Source organism: Diceros bicornis, chromosome 4 (genome assembly GCF_020826845.1).
Source record: "Diceros bicornis minor isolate mBicDic1 chromosome 4, mDicBic1.mat.cur, whole genome shotgun sequence".
Lineage (NCBI taxonomy): Eukaryota > Metazoa > Chordata > Mammalia > Perissodactyla > Rhinocerotidae > Diceros > Diceros bicornis.
The window spans coordinates 21048110-21067889 of record NC_080743.1 but is presented as its reverse complement, the minus strand read 5'-3'; the positions used below and the strand labels follow the sequence as shown (position 1 = coordinate 21067889).

Sequence of the window (19780 nt, the reverse complement as noted above, 5' to 3'; positions counted from 1 at the left end):
CATTGAGTTTTCATTCATTGAACAAATTCTTTTTTTGAGTGCATAACTCATATTTTGTTAAAAATTGTCCTTTGCCTTTTCTGTATTTTAAGTTTGAGCTTCTCAGTGTTAAGGCAGGGCTTAGCCTTGAGAACGCTGCCAGTGAAAAGAATCTAGAACTGTGCTGACCAATACAGTAGCCACTTGCCACATATAGCTATTTGAATTTAAATTAACTAAAATTAAATAAAGTTTAGAATTCAATTTCTCAGTCATACAACAAGCTACATTTAAAGTGCTGAATGTCCTTATGTGGCTAGTGGCTACCATATCGGACAGTGCAGGTATGGAAAATTTCCATCATCTCAGAAAGTTCTATAGGACAGTGCCGATTCTAGAAAAGGGTCATTATTCTATGTCATAAAGCTATTTCTGAGGTGAGTTGAAAGCATTCATATAATTATATATATATGAAAATAACCAGAGAGAATGAGATAATTACCCAAGAGACGGAAAAAAAAAATTAAACGGGAACTCAGAGAGCTCAGTGGTTTGTTAGACTTATTTATGAATGATTCTAATATATGAAAATTATTCTAATATATGAAAATTACTTCTTTCAAAATATTTTATTGAAACTACCTATTCACAGGGTCTTTTTCCGTTAATCCTTAGTGAAATTTTACTTTGGCCTTGTTATGCACCTTTTTATATGATTTAGTGAATATTCTTGCATTTTTTTCACTCATGCTCTTTGTTGTCAAGGTAACAATTTTAAGACAGTCAATCCTTACTACTCTTATGCTATGAACACCCAAAGTTCAAACACCAAAATATTTTATTTCAAGATAAATGTTATAATCTGATTAGGAGAAATGCAAATTACCTTAACATCTATTATGAGTTTCATTTTGTCAGTATCCAATTTTCTCTTAAGTTGGTCAATTGCATGCTGTACCTCAGTGATCTGGATTATAAGGTAATTCTGTTTGAGATATATAAAGACATCTTTATTTAGTATAACATCTATTCATTTTTATTTTTAACTGCCTTGCAAACATAAGCTATGATGTGATAACAAATATTAAAAAAGCAAATCATGAAAATAACCTATTCCATAAAATAAACTTATTGCTTTGGAGTAAATTACTATTGATTGTTGATTTCTTATATTTTAGAGACCACTTTCTCTTCTATTCTACTACCATTATTCATGCATTATAAAAATAAATAGATATTTGTAAATGTTACCATTAAATTAGCACCATAAAAGCCAACAACTATTACTATGAAAGGAATATGCTAGGTTTAAGATACTAGCAAGGCTTTAAAAATTGGCATAATGCTTTATTAGCTGAGACAGATTAGAATTACTTTAAAATATTTAGTAATGAAATACTATATTTCATATAAGAAAACCTATTTAATACAAGAAAACCTATGTAATATGAGAAGATTTTTGGTTACTTTTGTTCAGAAAAGCATATGAGGTATAATGGTCAACAAAGAAATTATTTAAAATTTTAAGCCACCTTTGTGGGAAAAACATCGTATATTGAACTTAACCAGTAAGATAAAAAGTATCAGCTATGCTAAAAAAAAGTATCAGCTGATATGGACAAACCATTACTTGAGCCTATTTGGATTTTACATTAAATTTATCTAAAATGGTAAACTTTTACTCATAGAAACAGAGAATGGATTGGTGGTTGCCAGAAGTAGGGGGTGGGGGTGAGGGAAATGGGTGAAGGTGGTTAAAGGGTACAAACTTGTAGTTATAAGATAAATAAGTTCTGGGGATGTGATGTATAGCATGGTAACTATAGTTAACAATACTATATTGTATAGTTGAAAGTTGCTGAGCGTAGATCTTAAAAGTTCTCATCATAAGAAAAAAAATTGTAACTATGTAAGGTGATGGATGTTAACTAAACTTATTATGGTAATAATTTCACAATAGATACATATATTAAATCATTATGTTCTATACCTTAAACTAACATAATGTTACATGTCAATTATATCTCAATAAAACTGGGAAAAAATAAAATAGTAAACTTTTAATATTTCATCATGTCTAAAGTTAAATCCCTACTCTTAATCATAATTAACATATTTATAAAATCTTTTTTGGATAAGTGGGATCAGCCAACAAAAATTAAACTGATAACTGGCCTCTAGAATTTGTTGGTTGTTTAATTATATGGTGAAATTACTCAATTAAAAAATAAACTTCATATCTCTGATCTGTCAAGATTCAAGACTATCTCAAGAAAAAAATGAGTTGATCAAAATTTAACATAATTTTTTTTTTGGTGAGGAAGATTGGCCCTGAGTTAATATCTCTTGCCAATCTTCCTCTTTTTGCTTGAGGAAGATTGTCGCTAAGCTAACATCTGTACCAATCTTTTTCTATTTTGTATGTGGGATGCTGCCATAGCATGGCTTGATGAGTGGTATCTAGGTTTGTGCCTGGGATCCGAATCTGGCAAACCCCAGGCCGCCGAAGCAGAGCACACAAACTTAACCACTATCCCACCCAGTTAGCCCCAAAATTTAACATAATTTAATAACTTCTTTAGAATATCAATACCTTTAGATTCATGGGTGTTATTACCTACCCCACCCAACTACAAAAAAAAAAAGGAATATAGTGAACACTGTTAGTCCCCTGTCATCTTCATCAGGTATTCATCTCTTTCCCATAGAATCAGGGAAATTGACCCAATCCGCAGGTACAGAGGTAGATCCTAATTAGTCTAAATCAGCACACAGCATTCCCTGGTAACTATTAGCAATCCAGGATAGGCCTGCTTGATCTCCCACCATGCTAAAGGAAAGTTTTATATATTCCATGCACCTAGGAGAGGTTCTCTACTGTTTTGGAGGCATATAGCCCTACTTGCCTTTGGTAACTTTATTGCTACCATGAGGAAAAGCAGTCTTAAAGTGAAGCCAACCCTGAAAATAATGGGGAGAAAATATCAGAAGCACCTTAGCCCTTAAAGATATCATTAAGCTGCTGATTATATCTCCTCAGCACCCGTTACATGAAATCATGAATTTTCTTATTGTTTAAGCCAGTTTAAGTCAAGGTTTTGTTACCTGTAGCCCAAAGCATCCCACATATGATAATACTAACAAATATAAAGCATATATTTTGAATAGAACTTCTCTAATAGAATGTCAACACATTTAGTAGTACCTTAGAGTCTGTGATGTTTGCCAGATTCTTTGGTCTCATTTTGATCTCCCTGGCTTCAAGTTGCATGAGCAATTTTTTATAGTACAGTTCCAAATCTTCTCTAAGTTTTGTTAAAACCTCCTCCAACGATGCTGTAACTTTCTTTGACTCAAAGTACTTTTTCTTCCAACCATCACAGGCTACAAAAAGAGCAAAGCCTATATATTTTGAGTCTGACTAACAGCTTAAACTTTTCAACCTGGAAAGGACTGTAGAGTTAATTTAAACCCTTCTCCTCCTCTCCTCTTCCTTCTTCACATGCTGAGGAAATTACAGCTAGGAGTGAAATGTTTATTGAACAATGAAAAGACTTGCCTACAAATATAGTCAAATAGTGGTAAATCCAGGAACCACAACCAAGTTCTTCTTTAAGCTTGTAGTTATTTCTAAAAATTCTTTACTAAAAATACTACCTAAAGCAAAATGTGTATATTTTTTATTTTGATTACTTTTTTCCATAATGATTTGAATTCATTATTTATATAATTAAAACTATCAAAGAAAAAGGCATAATATAATTTTTCCAGATTTTCCTTATTTTATCAGCCCCTAAAATGATTTATGTCTTGTGAAATCAGCTGATTCTGACTCATCATTTATCAAAATTATTCCAAATATATCCCAAAACTTCTATAGGGTAGAATTTCTTAAACCTGAGACCCTTGGTTGAGAAAAGTAGAAATTAAACACTGCCAGTTTAGGGAATCATTTTGACACCAATTAGATTCTAAATATAAACTTAACAGGAACACAAACTATATGCTAATCTACCAGAATATGCCCTTGTTAATTTTTTTTAGAATATCAAAGAAAGGTAACCCCCAAATTTAAAAATTCTATATTATAAGGTGATTTGATTAAAATTATATAACAATATGGAACTTTATATTAAGATTTTAGCTATTTATTTCCCTCATGCCCTATATCCAATCCCTCAGCAAGTTTTACAGGTACTACTGCCAAAATACGTCCTGCATCGGGCACATCCCACCTTCTTCAATGCTACATCCCTAGTCAACCCACCAGCATCTTTTGAAAGTTGCATTATCTTTCTCTGCTTCCATGCTTGCCCCTCCATGTGCTATACCGTACAGCAGTTATTCTGCTCTTCCTAAAATATTTTAAAAATCATGTAAATCCCTAGCTTAAAAATCCTCCAGTGGCTTCCACCTTACTTAGAATAAAATCCACACTCCTGGAATTGGCCTGCCTGTCCCTTGCTGACCTTTTGGTTTCATCTCCCTCTACATTCGTCCTTATTTCTCATGCTCTAGCCACACTGGCCTTATTTCAGGTCCTTAATGGCACAAGCTCATTCCTATCTCTGCACCTGACATTTAGTGTTCCTTCTGTTTGGACTGTTTTTCCCCTCTCTCTTCACGTGCCTGCCTCCTTATTAATCAAATCTTAATGATATCTCCTCAGAGATGCCTTCCTTGAAAGTATCTCTCCTCAAAGTATCTCTCCTGCCCCATCACTCTTTGTTCCGCTCTTTTAAATTGACTTCTCAGCTCTAATCAGTAACTGATATTGTCTTATTTATTTATTGTCTCTCTCCTCCCATTAGAGGCAAGCTCCTTAAGGGCAGAGCCATGTCTGTCTTGTTTACCGCTATATCCTCAGCATTTAAAACAATGCTGGGAATTGAGGTACATAGTAGGCTCAATAAATATTTGATGGCTGATACATGCCTTTTATCTTGAAACATTCCTGTCAAAACAGAAATTGATCATTCTCATTTTATAAGCAGAGTGAGGCACAAAGAGGAGAAATAAGTTTTGTAAGCAAAACATTGATCTGCTATTAGAATCCTGGTCCTGTGATTTCTAGTCCATTGCTCAAATTTGTCTGATAAAATTGCTCTTTTAACAGTACGACAAGGCTGAGTCATTGCCACCACTTCCAGGATAACACTTTAATATTATGAGGTGGAACCTTCAGAAATATCTCTTGACATTGTCTATAACCTTCAGTCAGTTCTGAAGTACTGGAGCAGTAATTTTGCTGTAAATTGAGAATCCTAAAACCAGTCAATTCCATATATACCTTTTACCCTTATAATCCTCAAACACAACTCAAAACGCAGGCCTCTCAAATCATTTAACATCTCCCAAACCATTATCTTAGACTTTCTCCACTCTGGCTCATTTTTTCATTTCCACCAGTCCGAACAACACTGTTTCTAATTCTATTGCAAGAAAACTACCTACTTTTGCTACCTAATTTCTCTCATTCATTCATTCAGTTTAGCAAAGCAGATAGAATACATATCAAAAAATTAAGCACCTAGAGGAGACTCAGGGACACAAAGAAGGCTTCTAAAGTAAGTGATATCTAAGCTGAGATTGAATGATTAGTAGAAAATAGCCAAGTGAACTGGGAAGAAAGGGAAAGAAGGAGATGATAGGAAAAGAAGATGTAGATGGCAAAGGGAAAAGCGTGCCTGAAGGTCTGCAGCCAAGAGGCACAAGCCAAGAGGAGGCACACTTCAGATTCTAGCATATCTAATACTTTTCCTGGAAGCCTTTCTTGATCTCGTCCATCTAATTTAGGTGTTTTTCCTCTGTTCCCCCATGCACAGAATTCTGTAATTCCTTTATCACAGCATTCATCAGGATGTGTCATTACGGCTTAACTTGATTATGATTTCTTATCTGAGGGCAGGGACAAGATTGTATCTCCCTATTAGTATCTCCTCAGCCCCTAGAACAGTGGCTAAATTCAGAGGGCATCTAATAAATATTTAATAAATGAGTGGAAGAATGAATACACAAATAAATGAATGCCAGTTATAAAAAAATTTGAATTTTAATTTAAAAAATCCTATGTAAAGCATGTTGCATTTATTATATAAAGAGATGAACAATGATTTCATGTTTTCTATATTGAACTTATATCAATAGTGTACTGCTTAAACCATAACAGTAAAATAGTAAATATTAATTATAACTTTATTATTTATTCCAAAAGCATAAATTATATAAAACTTAAGTTTTCTTCATAGTTATAAAAGATATGTAATGAACTTTACCATGATACTGCTTCAATTTGCTCTGTTCAAATAGCTTTTCAACTTTTTTTATTAGTTCTTCTCTAACTCTTTCCAGACATCTTCTTTCTTCCTTTACTTGTTTCATTTGTTCGATAATCTTTTTTCCTAAAAAGATTACAACCCATACTCATCAATGTCTAAAAGCTAAAAGATGGTTCATATCCTAAAATACAGAGGGTAAAACTTAAAAGTGATTAAAACATCAAGAATAAATTTTACCCAAAACTCTATTTTTCTTGCTGCAGTATAGCATTTTCCACTTTGAAAAGCACTCAGGAGTCATTTCAGTTTCTAAGAGTGAAACATAAGGGGATTTACATTTATGTAGAAGAATACAGTATGTGTCTTCTGCATTTACATAAACGTGTAGAAACTGGGTAGAGCTCAAGTAGTTATACTTCTTGGTTTAATTCTTTTGGTAAATTTATCTTGGGCCCAAAGTTATTGCACTTAAATCTTACATGGAAAATATATATTTTAAAGCATATTTTTAAAAGCAAAAGAATAATAGTGACTAAACATATGCAGTAATCAACATAAAATTCATATACTTTAATTTTTGCAGTAAAATATACATAATAAAATTTACCATTTTAACCATTTTTAAATATACAGATCAATGGCATTACGTATATTCACAATGTTGTGCAACCATCACCACCATCCATCTCCAGAACTTTTTTTATCTTCCCAGACTGAAACTCTGTACCCATTAAACAATAACTCCCCATTAACATTATTTAACTACCTCACAGAATCATCTGTACTTACGGTGTCATCATACTTACTCTCAATCTGTAATAAAGAGATAGCTATTCCTGGAGAAAGAGCAAGTTGACAAGGAAGTGAAGGAAAATCAATAAGATCTGGTAGGGTGACACATTCTTTTTTACCTATCTGTAAGGAAACATGAAAATCAGTAAGAATTGGTAGGGTGACATTATTTTTCACTATCTGTAAGCATTTGATAATCCACAACAGCAATGCATTTTTTAACTTATGTGGTGATGAACTCCCAAATCTGTATTTATAACTATAGACTCTTGTGCTCCAGTTTCTCCATTCCACCATTACTTGGACATTATACACAGGTGCTTCAAACTTAAAATTAAAAAAAAAAAAAAATCCGTTATTCCTTTCTAAATATGATTTTCTTCCAAGATTTCTGATCTCAGTTACTTGTTATGATAACTTTTAAAATTTTCTAGGATGGCTATTGATTTTTTTTCATCGTGAGCCAATTTTGATAATTTATATTTGCTTAGAAAATTGGAAATTCTATCACATTTTCAAATTTTAGCATACATTTTATTCGTATATATTGGTGTTTATATCACCTTCACCTTTCCTAATTTTTGCATTTCTACCCTTTTTTGCTAAACTACCTCAATCTTTACCAACGTTGATGTTTCTTCCACTACCACTGTATAGATCTTGAATTGTTTTTAATTCTGCTAGGTTTTTTACTTCTTTAACTTATTAGTTTCTACTTTTGTCTTCATTAAGCCCTTACTCCTACTTTGTTTTATTATCATTTTTCTACTTTATTTTCTTAACTTTTTTTCTTTTTTTTTTGGTGAGGACGATTGGACCTGAGCTAACAGCTGTTGCCAATCTTCCTCTTTTTGCTTGAGGAAGATTGTCACTGAGCTAATATCTGTGCCAATCTTCCTCTATTTTGTATATAGGACGCCTCCACAGCATGGCTTGACAAGCAGTGTGTAGGTCTGCACCTGGGATCCAAACCCATGAACCCTGGGCCACCGAAGCAGAACATGAGAAATTAACCACTATGCCACTGGGCTGGCCCCCTTCTTTTCTTAACTTTTAAGGTCAGGTTCCCACAGGATAATGGCAACCACCTAAATTAGAATCTCTCCACACATCCTTGCAACTACTAAAAAAAGGAATGCAAATAAAATCACCCATAATTTATGTCTACAGTATAACTAGGATACAGAATCCTTTAATTTACACATACTTTAATTTACATGTAAGTGGGGAAATAAACACCCTAGACCAGCAGAGTGTGCCCACGAGCCCACATCTGAGCAGAGTCAGATGTGGACTATGCATTGGAGGGCACTATATACAGATAAGACAGTAAAAATCAACCATGGTTTAGTCTGGAAGGTGAGGGACCCGCATGCAGTGGAGAAATACTGAAAGTAAGGATAAGATTTGGTAAATGAGAGCACTTTCTAGGAGGAATCCAAAAGAAAGGGGCTTCTAAAATGTAAGGGGCCAGAGGTGGTCAGTACTCATGGGAAGACATAGCTTCTGGGAGAGAGAAAAATGCTTTGGAAGCAAAAGGTGCTCCATCAGGGCTAGATGCTAAGAGAAAAGAAGCAGCAGCCAAGATAAAAGCTCTGCTGAATCAAGCTAGAAAAGAATCCAAAGAAAACAGACTCTTTCCCCAAAAGGCCCCACTTATTTAAAAATAAATAAATAAATAACTGCATTTCACTATATCAACAGAAGAGGGCACTTCTGATCTAAGAAGCAGAATAAGCCACCAAAACACCCCTCCTTGTTCCTTTATAAGAACACCTGTAGTTACTAATACAGAAAAATCCAACTGAAATAAACATGGACAACAGCTACAAAATAATTTGGCATCTACACAAAGTTACTTTTAAAAAACCCTCAAAGTTGAGAACTAAAACAAAACAAAAATAGGCAGCCATGAAGCAGAGAAAAACTTAACAATACTCCCAACATATTTTCTGCATAAGCAAACATTTGCCAGAAATTTAAAAACTCAGAATAAAAATGGAAAAACAACAGGAAGATGTGAAATGGAAGTTGGCCAAACTGAAGACAGACATTAAAGAAAAAATAAAATTGTCTCAGAAATGAATAAATTAGCAGGTATCTAAGAAGGAAAAGATATGACCAAAAATACAGTAAAGATAGTGGAGAATAGAAATAAAAGGAGTGGAGAACAGTAATAAAAGGAGTAAAGAAAATGAAACACACAGAAAACAGTAAAATAGATCAGAGAGAAAGTGATAGATATAAAACGTAAGGAAGATCTAAGACAAGACTAATTGTGATCTTGTGGAACAAATCTGTTATTTAAATTGTTTTCTAAAATTATTATTTCAGACAACATTCTTGAAATAAAATTTTTCTAACCTTAGAAGTTGGAGGATGGGAGATAAACCTCAAGAAAATTCAGGAGCCTGTCAATTCACTGAAATTTCTGGGAGTTCCACGGTCTGGGATATGTTGAGATATCCCCTTTAAAGTGAAAATCAGGTTTTTGTATCTTGCCTCAGCTACCATTGAGAATAAGTCACTTGATGGACCTCTTTGGAATTTGGAGAGGCATTTACCACATTTGGATGTGCCACTCCAATCTTCTTTTTTTAATCAAATAATCTAAAAGACTGTCAACTTTGAGTGGGCTTAAAGCAAGAGAAGGCTCACAAGGCGATCCAAAAGGGTTTGCAAGCAGTACTGCCACTTGTGTTTGTGTGCTGGTCCAGTGACGCTTGATGTGTAGTAAACTGGAATGCCGAAGGGAGTCTATGACAAGCCCTGGTAGGAGAATCACAGCTCAGAGCCCTTGGGTTTTGGAGCAAAGGCGTGGCATCTTCAGCAAATCGTTGTTGTTCTACTGTTTTAATCTGCAGTTTCATTTCAATTTCAGTATAAATATCATGTTGCAATACCACATTTAAACAAAAATTTTAAAATCATACCTGCTTGTCCTCTCTTCTAATGGTATTAACTCTATCATCTTCATTTTTCCAGAGAACCTGACTTAAAGGGAATGATAGATTTGAAAGTCATATTAAAAAATGATTCCATAAATATTAGCTTTTCATATTTCATATATTTTATTTGATATTCTGTCAACACAAATATAACATTAAAAATTTTTTAAAGTCAGCCTGAGACTATTACTATATTATCTTTCAAACTCAAAAACAAACATAAACTACATTTAGTATGAATAATAAAATCATATTTCACTATATTATAGCTAAATTCAAACCATAGTGAATGTCTATAGCAAGGCAAAATAACCGGAAATTTTGTAAACATATTTTCTTCATAGTTATTTTGTGAGTAATTGTCTATAAAATCCCTTGTCAATTTCAAACGACTATATGCAAAACTGCTAAGTACTATAATTCTGAATGAAATGATACCAATGTGAAACTCAAGCATACTGATTAGTTTAGCCATAATTAAGAATCTAAGAGAGGCAGAAAAATTAGTTCTAAGAAAGGCAAACAAAGACAGAAATTTTTCTGCCATTAGGTTGCCCCTGATGACAAAAGGATTACAACAGTAATAAATTTAAGCAATAGATTATTCTTCATTATATTGGAGAAGAATGTTGGTATATAACAGTAAAGATCAGAATCAAGGTAATTTTAATTAAAAAGATCACTAATTTCAGTTGTATCTTTGTTCTAATTAGAAGTCTTTGACAGTACGCTGGATATCTCATTCTTTTTCTTATAGTTTAGATTATGACATGTGGAATCAACATCTATACTAATTACCTTTTTTTGTTGCTAAAATAACCATTGTTTGAATCTTCCAATGATCCTGGCAATTCAGAATTTCCAATTTGATTTTTTCCAGTCTGGCTTTCTTTTGGAGTGGCTTTTCCCCCAGCTGATGGTGATGTTCATCCAATAGCAAATAAAGTTCATAATATTAAGAAAATACTAAAATAAAATTTTGTTTTTATATGTACATACTATAATCTTGTCCTACGCTTCAGAATCTCCAGGAACTCTACTATACGTGATACAAGGCAACAATTTCCAAAGTGAATTTCATGAAACATTAGTTTATGTGAAAGGAGAATTCTTTGGTCAATTTAGTTTGGGAAAAATTGGATTAAGCAACCCTAACAGGACAACAAACCCGTACATACACAACACACACTCTCACACACACATAGTCCTATTGCAGCATTTCTCTGTTTTTATGTACAATGTGAATCTGCAAGAGGTGTAATAAGTTGGGTTATATTCAAACTTAATTGTCTTCAGAAAGCTTTTGCCAAAAGCAATCTTTTGAAATAGTATTCTGAGGAAACTTTTGGAAAATGCTGTTGTAAATATAGAGCATATAATGTCATTTTTTATTTCACATACATTTCCATTTATAAAATCTCCCCTCATTTTAACAGATTTCTCCATATTGGAAAACTACACAATCTGTCATTAAAATGCTAACATTAATGTTCTCTATGATCTATATGAATAAAAGATCCATGAACCTGGCAGTGTTAATATAGATTTTTTTTCCCTTGGAGAAATCAATTTTTCTTAATATAGAAAAAAAGGAATGAATCAAATTAATACTTTAAAAGTCATTTTACAAGGGTTGACACAATATTTTATAACCTGAAGCCCATATTGGTTTAATTTTAGACTGGCTGCTACCATTTATTTCCCAGCTGGTGCTGGAATAGTTATTTAAGGACAACAAACAGGGATTTTCTAAAAGATATATTCAATGCAAAATGAACAAAAAATGGATATACCAGCTGTTTAAAAGCTAATAGTAAAATACTGGCCCCCCACCCCCCCAAAAAAACCAACAAAGCAAAACTCAATAGATTCTAAGTTACATTTTTATAGGCATACACGATATGTATCTCTCATTCCTAGCAACAGCTTAGAGCATGATGCACAGCACCATTCAATACCTATGCAATTTAATAACAAAAAGAAAGCACGTCTATTATCTTCTGAAAAAAATCATAATACAGTGTTTTGAGAGCTATAGTAAATATATGTAAGTATTATAGATCCACAGAAAAGGGAGTGATGACTATGAAACTATGTTTTGAACTGTGAGATGTTTGCCTGGCAAAGAGGGTAAGAGGAATTTAAGCAAAGAAAATGGCAAGACACAAAGTACAATGTATGTAGCATTTTTGGCAATAGTGACAAGTTCAGAATGACTCTTGGACAGTATTGTAAAGCACGAGCTTTAGTCAAACGCCCAAGAGTTCAAGCCCTGGCATTGTCACGGCAGGTGTGAGCTCAGGTAAGTTATTTCTCTAACTTCAGTTTCCTTATCTCTAAAATCACATAGTGCAAGTAAAGCACCCAGCACAGGGCCCAGTCCTTACAAGTCTCTTGCCTTCAAGTTCTGATTTCTATTCCACTGCATTTCCTGGTTCAGGTCTTTGTTACTTCACTCTTTTCTCCATATTGTCATCTAAGTTGTTTTTTTAGAACTGAAATCCAGTCATGACACCCTTGTTAAAAACTTCAAATGGCTTCCCATTGCCTACAAAATTCCTTAGCTTTGCAAGCAAAGCTTTTGCAGTTCAAGTCCCTACCTACTTCTCCAAGTCTACTCCATGGAACTTCTTCCTCTCCTTCCTACCCTCAAACTGTAATAATAATAGCACTATATTACTCCTAGCTAAAAATTATTGAACCAACTACCACGTTAAGCAAATCCTGAAAGCTCCATTCATATCATGATCTATGTGAAGGGAGCCTTCGGGAGTTAGGCAGTGAACAATCTGCATGGCCAAACATTTGCAAACCTGGGTTTGAAGTCAGAGTATGAAGGGTTTTCTACGCCATGTTAAGGAACTTGGGCTTTAAATAGTAATCAATGAGTCTTTCAAAGGTTTTTAAGCAGGGAGATAAATAATCCAACTTGTAACAAGAAGAATGATTATGACAGCACCCTAGAGGATAGATTGGAAAGGAGATTATAAGCAAGGAGGCTAGTCAAGATGGTTTTAAAGGTTCCTTTTCCATAGGAATCTATTATTCTACAATAAGGAAAATTTCAAAGCCTAACGACTGAACAACTGGAAGAATGATGAAACCAAGGAAAGAAGTCAAGAAAGTACACCGGTTTGGGGGCAAGGATGGAGTCCAGTATTAAACATGTTATAAGCTGAGGCATGTCAAAAATGTAAAGATATATAGCACAGACCTATGGAAAAGAACAGAAGATAACTAATGGAAGGGAATACCAATTTCTATATGTAAAAATGGGTAAAGAAATACTTCTTTACTTTCTCATTAAAGGACTTGTAGAACACACTGTGCATATTTTTATCAGTCATATTTGATAATACTGCAATGTTAGAGCTCAGATATTCTGCATCATCATGCACTACTAAAGAGCAATTGGGCCATTTTAAGAAACTGCACAACTATCATAAATAAATGGTAGTGTACATATGGAAAAATTAAAGAACTTTATCTCATACCACACATAAAAATTAATTCCTGGTAGATGCACATAGTAAATGTGAAAAGCAAACCATAAGATGTTTGTAAAATAATACAGAACCCTATTTTCATGATCTCAGAGTAAAAATGGGATTTTTAAAGAAAACATAAATAACACTAACCATAAAAGAAAATGCTAATAAACTTGACTATATTAAAATTTAAGAACTTCAGTTCCACTTCTGCTTAAGATATAGAAAGACAAAAGAGTGCTCCCACCTGAATAAGGAGAAAAAGGTAAATAATCTATAAAATAATAACTTTCCTTGAATTCATCAGAGAGTTGAGGTTGTAAGGAATTGAAATGTTTCACCTTTGGCAGAGCACAGAAGGAAGAGGTAACTGCTAAAATTTTAAGTAATTCTAAAGGCCAATGTGGGCTACCAAGATAGTTTGGAATCTCTAGGATCCCCAGACACAAAGGGGAGTAAATACTTAATAGTAAGATCCTTTCCATGTGCCTGTATCATATGTTTACAAGAAAAACTGGGCAGGAGACCTTAAAGAGACATCAGTGGCACACAGGCATGAAATCCCATCCTTCTCAACAGTCTTCTATCACACAAAGCAAAAGTCTTAATCCAACTGGGGAGGAACAGGAAACTCTTCCATCACAGGGCAGAGGCAAAAATCCACTGGTTTTGAGGAGGGATAAAAGCAAAAGCCATCTTCCCTAGAGAGAAGAACAGGTAACTCCCCTCCCACTTTGAACAGTCTTACCACTGGGGAGGGGATAGGAAGCCCTCCGACCACCAGTCCTAGGCAAAGGCTGAAGGAAGGGTAGAAGCAAAAGTTGTCAGGATCATCTTGGGCTCAGGATCATGCACTGATACAAAGCCTAGGTTTACTACCAGTGGGTGGGGGGAAAGAAATTCTCTCTTGAATATAAAAAGTCATTTTCCCCTTATTTTTAATTTCTTTAAAAGATAACTGACAGTGTAAAGTAAAAATGGTAACAAAGTGTTGTAAAGTTTATAACATATGTAGAAGTAAAATGTATGACAACAATAGTACAAAAGATGTGAGGGGGGAAATAGAAGGATACTGCCGTAAGGTTCTTATACTATATATAAAGTTATATATAATTTGAAAGTAGACTTCAAATTAAAGGTGTATAATATATACCCTAGAGCAGAGTCAGCAAACTTTTCCTTAAAGGGCTAGATAGTAAATATTTCAGGCTTGTGGACCATACAGTCTCTGTCACAACTACTCAACTCTGTTGTTGTAGGGCAAAAGCAGTCACCAACAATATGTAAATAAACGGGCAGGGTTATGATCCAATAAAAGTTTATTTACAAAAAACAAGGCATAGGGCATGGATTAAAATAAAATAAAATACAATCATAGGTGTTTACTGACCTCTACCCTACAGCAACCACTGTAGTTTTTTTTTAAAATGAGGAATAACTAATAAGCCAATAGTGGAGATAAAATTGAATCATAAGAAACTACTCAATCCCCCACCCAAAAAAGGCAAGAAAATAGAAAAACAAAGAAAATAGATGAGACAAATAAAAACAAATAGTAAGATGGTAGATTTAAAACCAACCACATTAATAATTACATTAAATGTAAATGGTCTAAACGCCCTTATTAAAAGGCATAGATTGTCAAATTGGATTAAAAAGTAAGATCTAAATATATGTTATCTACAAAAAACCCATTGTGAATATAAACTCATAGATAAAAGTAAAAGAATGGAAAAAGATATAATAAGTAAGTGCTAGTCAAAAGAAAACCAGAGTGGCTATCTTAACATTAGACTAAGTAAACTTCAACATAAAAAGTATTACTAGAGATAAAGAGAAACATTACATAATAATACAGGGGTCAATTCATCAAGAAGACATGATAATCCTAAATGTATACACATCAAAATACATAAAGAGCTTCAAAATACATAAAGCAAAAATGATAGATAGTTGAAGGCATCAAACTCTTCTCTCTAAAATTATTAGAGCATGTTGAAAAAATTTAAGAATTCCTTTCATCAAAAGAATCATAAAGAGAATAAAAAGACAAGCCAAAAACTAAAATCTAGAAAGAATTTTACACACATACACAAGCACACACACACGCTGGAAAAAAAACATATATGTATATAAAATGAATAAATATTTAAAAGAACAGAAGATGGGCAAAACTTGAATTAAAGGCAAATCCAAATGGCCAGTAAACATATGAAAAATTGTTTAACCAAAGAGAACAGTTAGAAAAGAAAAATAAAATATTTGGAATTAAAAATTCAATTTAAGGATTTAACAGCAGATTAGAACACAGCTAAAGAGAGAAGCAATAAGATAGATCTGGAAGAAAGATCTGAAGAAATTATCCATGATGTAGAGTACAGAAATAGGGAGACAGAAATTATCTGATAGAATGGCAAGGTTATGGTTCAATAGGAAATTTCAGACATTGCTGCTGGGTACAACCACTTTGGAAAACACATGGACATTATTTAGGAATATTGAACATGTGCATACAATGCCAATCCTAGGTATACTCCCTTGAGATCCTCTTGCATGTGTACATTTAGGAGTCATGTACAAAAATGTACATAATAGCGTATTTATATTAGGCTCAAACCGGAAACAAACCAAACATCCATCTGCAGAATAGGTAAATAAATTATGATATAGTCATATAATGGAATATTATACAATAATGAAAAGAAACGAAATAGTATTATATGGGACAACATGGTTGAACCTTAAAATTACAACGTTGAGTAAAAGAAGCAAGTCCAAAATAAGACACTTTGAATATGATTCCATCTAAATAAAATTAAAAACAGTCAAAACTAAAGTATTGTTAAGGAATATATATTCTGGTTGTAACACTACAAAGAAAAGCAAGAAAACAATTAGCTCAAAAAATCAAAGTAGTAGTTATCTCTATTGGGAAAGGCAGCGGATGTGGCCAGAGAGAGTCACACAAGACTGGAAAGTTCTTCTAAGAAGAAGAAGAACAAAAAACCATTACCTTCAAAACAGCCATTAAACGTCTAAAAAAATAACAGGACAAATGCATGAAGCTGTATTTAGAAAAATGTTGCTCGCAGGACTATTCATAATAGCAAAAACATTAATATAGGGTTGAATAAATAAATTATACCACAAGGAAATACTATCATGATTTAGATCTATATTTATTGATATGAAATGTTTATAATAGATTTTAAAATGAAAGAAGAGGCTTTAAAAGAGTTTGTGTCATTTTTAAAAGTTAAAAAATAATTATATAGAAGAACTGAAAAAATAATTGGAAGAATATACACCAAAATAGTAAGAGAATCTATCTCTGGATGGTGGAATTATTGTTAATCTTTATTTTCTTCTTTATACTTATTGATGTTTCTAGAACTTTCTAAATGAGCATACATTGGCTTCGCATTTAAAGTATAGTTAATTTTCAAATAAATGGAAAATATAAAAAAAGAACCAATCAGAATTGAAGAATACAATACTGGAAATGAAAAATTCACCAGAGGGTCTCAAAAGCAGAGTAGATGATACAGAAGAACAGATCAGCCAGCTGGATGAAAGACTAGAGGAAATCACCCAAGCTGGACAGATAAAAGAAAAAAGAATTAAAAAGAGTGAAGACAGTCTAAGAGACCTCTGAGACAACATCAAGTGCAGTAACATCTGTGTTATAGGTATCCCAGAAGGAGAAGAGAGAGACAAAGGGGCAGAGAATCTATTTGAAGAAATAATAGCTGAAACTTTCCTAACCTAAGGAAAGAAACAGACATCCAGGTACAGGAAGCACAGAGAGCACCAAAAAATATAAACCTGAAGAGGTCCATACCAAGACGTATCATAATTAAAACGTCCAGAATTAAAGATAAAGAGAGAATCCTAAAAGCTGCAAGAGAAAGGCAACAAATTACATACAAAGGAAACCCCATAAGGCTATCAGCTGACTTCTCAGCAGAAACCTTACAGGCTAGAAGAGAGTGGCACAATATATTTAAAGTGCTAAAAGGAAAAAAACTACAGCCTAGAATACTCTACCCAGCAAGGTTATCATTCAGAATGGAAGGAGAGATAAAGAGTTTCACAGACAAGCAAAAATTAAAGGAGTTTATCACCAAGAAACCAGTCCTACAAGAAATGCTAAAGGGACTTATTAAGGGGGAAAGAGAAGACCACAAATAAGAAAAAATTATCTATTTCCATGATAAGAGGGTAACGGATACAAATGCACAAAAAAGAGGTTAGATATGTTATCAAAAATATAAAATGTGGGATGAGGGAAGTAAAAGAGTAGACCCTTTAGAAAGAGGTCAAACTAAAGAGACCATCAACTTAATATAGATTGCTGTATATATAGGTTATTACATATGAACCTCATGGTAATCACAAACCAGAAACCTATAATAAATACACAAAAAACTGAGAGAAAGGATCGCAAACATAATACTAAAGAAAGCCATCAAAGCACAAGGGAAGAGAGCAAGAGAAAAAGAAAGGAATAGAGAAGAACTACTAAACCACCCAGAAAAGAAGTAAAAGGCTGTCAGTAAGTACATATTATCAATAGCTGCTTTAAATGTCAGTGGACTAAATGCTCCAATCAGAAGGCATAGGGTGGCTGATAAAAAACCAAGACCCATATATATGCTGCATACAAGAGACACACTTCAGACCTAAAGACACTCACAAACTGAAAGTGAAGGGATGGAAAAAGATACTCCATGCAAATGGCCATGAAAAGAAAGCTGGGGTAGCAATACTTACTTCAGACAAAATAGACTTTAAAACAAACACTGTAACAAGAGACAAAGAAGGGCACTACATAATGATCAAGGGAACAATCCAACAAGAGTATGTAACACTCGTAAATATCTATGCACCCAAAATAGGAACACTTAAATATATAAAGCAATTATTAACAGACATAAAAGGAGAAATAGACAGTAACACAATAATAGCAGCAGACTTGAACACTCCACTTACACCAATAGATAGATCATCCAAACAGAAGATCAATAAGGAAATATTGGCCTTAAAGACACACTAGACCAGATGGACTTAGCAGATATATACAGAACATTGCATCCAAAAACTGAAGAATACACCTTCTTTTCAAATGCACATGGAACATTCTACAGGATTGATCACATATTAGGCCACAAAACAGTCTCCATAAACTTAAGAAGATTGAAATAATACTAAGATCTTTTCTGACCACAACGGTATGAAACTAGAAATCAACTATAGGAAGAAAATCTGAAAAGCCACAAATATGTGGAGGTTAAACAAATGCTACTGAACAATGATTGGGTCAATGAATAAATCAAGGGAGAAATCAAAAAATACCTGGATACAAATGACAATGAAAAATACGACATGCCACAATTTATGGGATACAGCAAAAGCGGTTCTAAGAGGGAAGTTTATAGCAATATGGGCCTACCTCAACAAACAAGAAAAATTTTGAATAAACAATCTAACAGTGCACCTAAAGGAACTGAAAAAGAAGAACAAACAAAGCCCAAAATCAGTAGAAGGATAGAAATAATAAAAATCAGAGCAGAAATAAATGAAATAGAGACTAAAAAAACAGTAGAAAAAATCACTGAAAGTAACACCTAGTTCTTTGAAAAGATAAACAAAATTGACAAACCTTTAGCTAGACTCACCAAGAAAAAAAGAGAGAAGGCTCAAATAAATAAAATTAGAAAGGAAAGAGGAGAAATTACAACGGACACCTCTGAAAACAAAAGATTGTAAGAGAATACTACGAAAAGCTATATGCCAAAAAATTGGATAATCTATAAGAAATGGATAAATTCTTAGACTCATATAACCTTCCAAAACTGAACAAAGAAGAAATAGAGAATTTGAATAGACCAATCACGAGTAAGGAGATTGAAACAGTAATAAAAAACCTACCAAAAAATAAAAGTCCAGGACAAAATGGCTTCCCTGGTGAATTCTACCAAACATTCAAAAAAGACTTAATACCTATCCTTCTCAAACTCTTCCAAAAAATTGAAGAGGAGGGGAAGCTTCCTAACTCATTCTACAAAGCCAACATTACCCTGATACCAAAACCAGACAAGGACAACATAAAAAAAGAAAATTACAGACCAATATCACTGATGAACATCAATGCAAAAATCCTCAACAAAATACTAGCAAATCGAATACCACAATACATTAAAAAGATCATGCACCATGATCAAGTGGGATTTATTCCAGGGATACAGGGATGGTTCAACATCTGCAAATCAATTGATGTGACATGCCACATTAA

General features: G+C 33.5%; 1 protein-coding gene across 1 annotated transcript in view; it reads right to left on the bottom strand.

The window, feature by feature from the left end:
- SPATA1 (spermatogenesis associated 1) overlaps positions 1-19780 on the bottom strand; it is a 34948-nt gene that overhangs the window by 1397 nt on the left and 13771 nt on the right. The window contains 6 exon segments of the mRNA XM_058538395.1: positions 866-964; positions 3185-3363; positions 6255-6380; positions 7064-7172; positions 9983-10043; positions 10796-10910. Coding sequence (XP_058394378.1) covers positions 866-964; positions 3185-3363; positions 6255-6380; positions 7064-7172; positions 9983-10043; positions 10796-10910 — 689 coding nt within the window.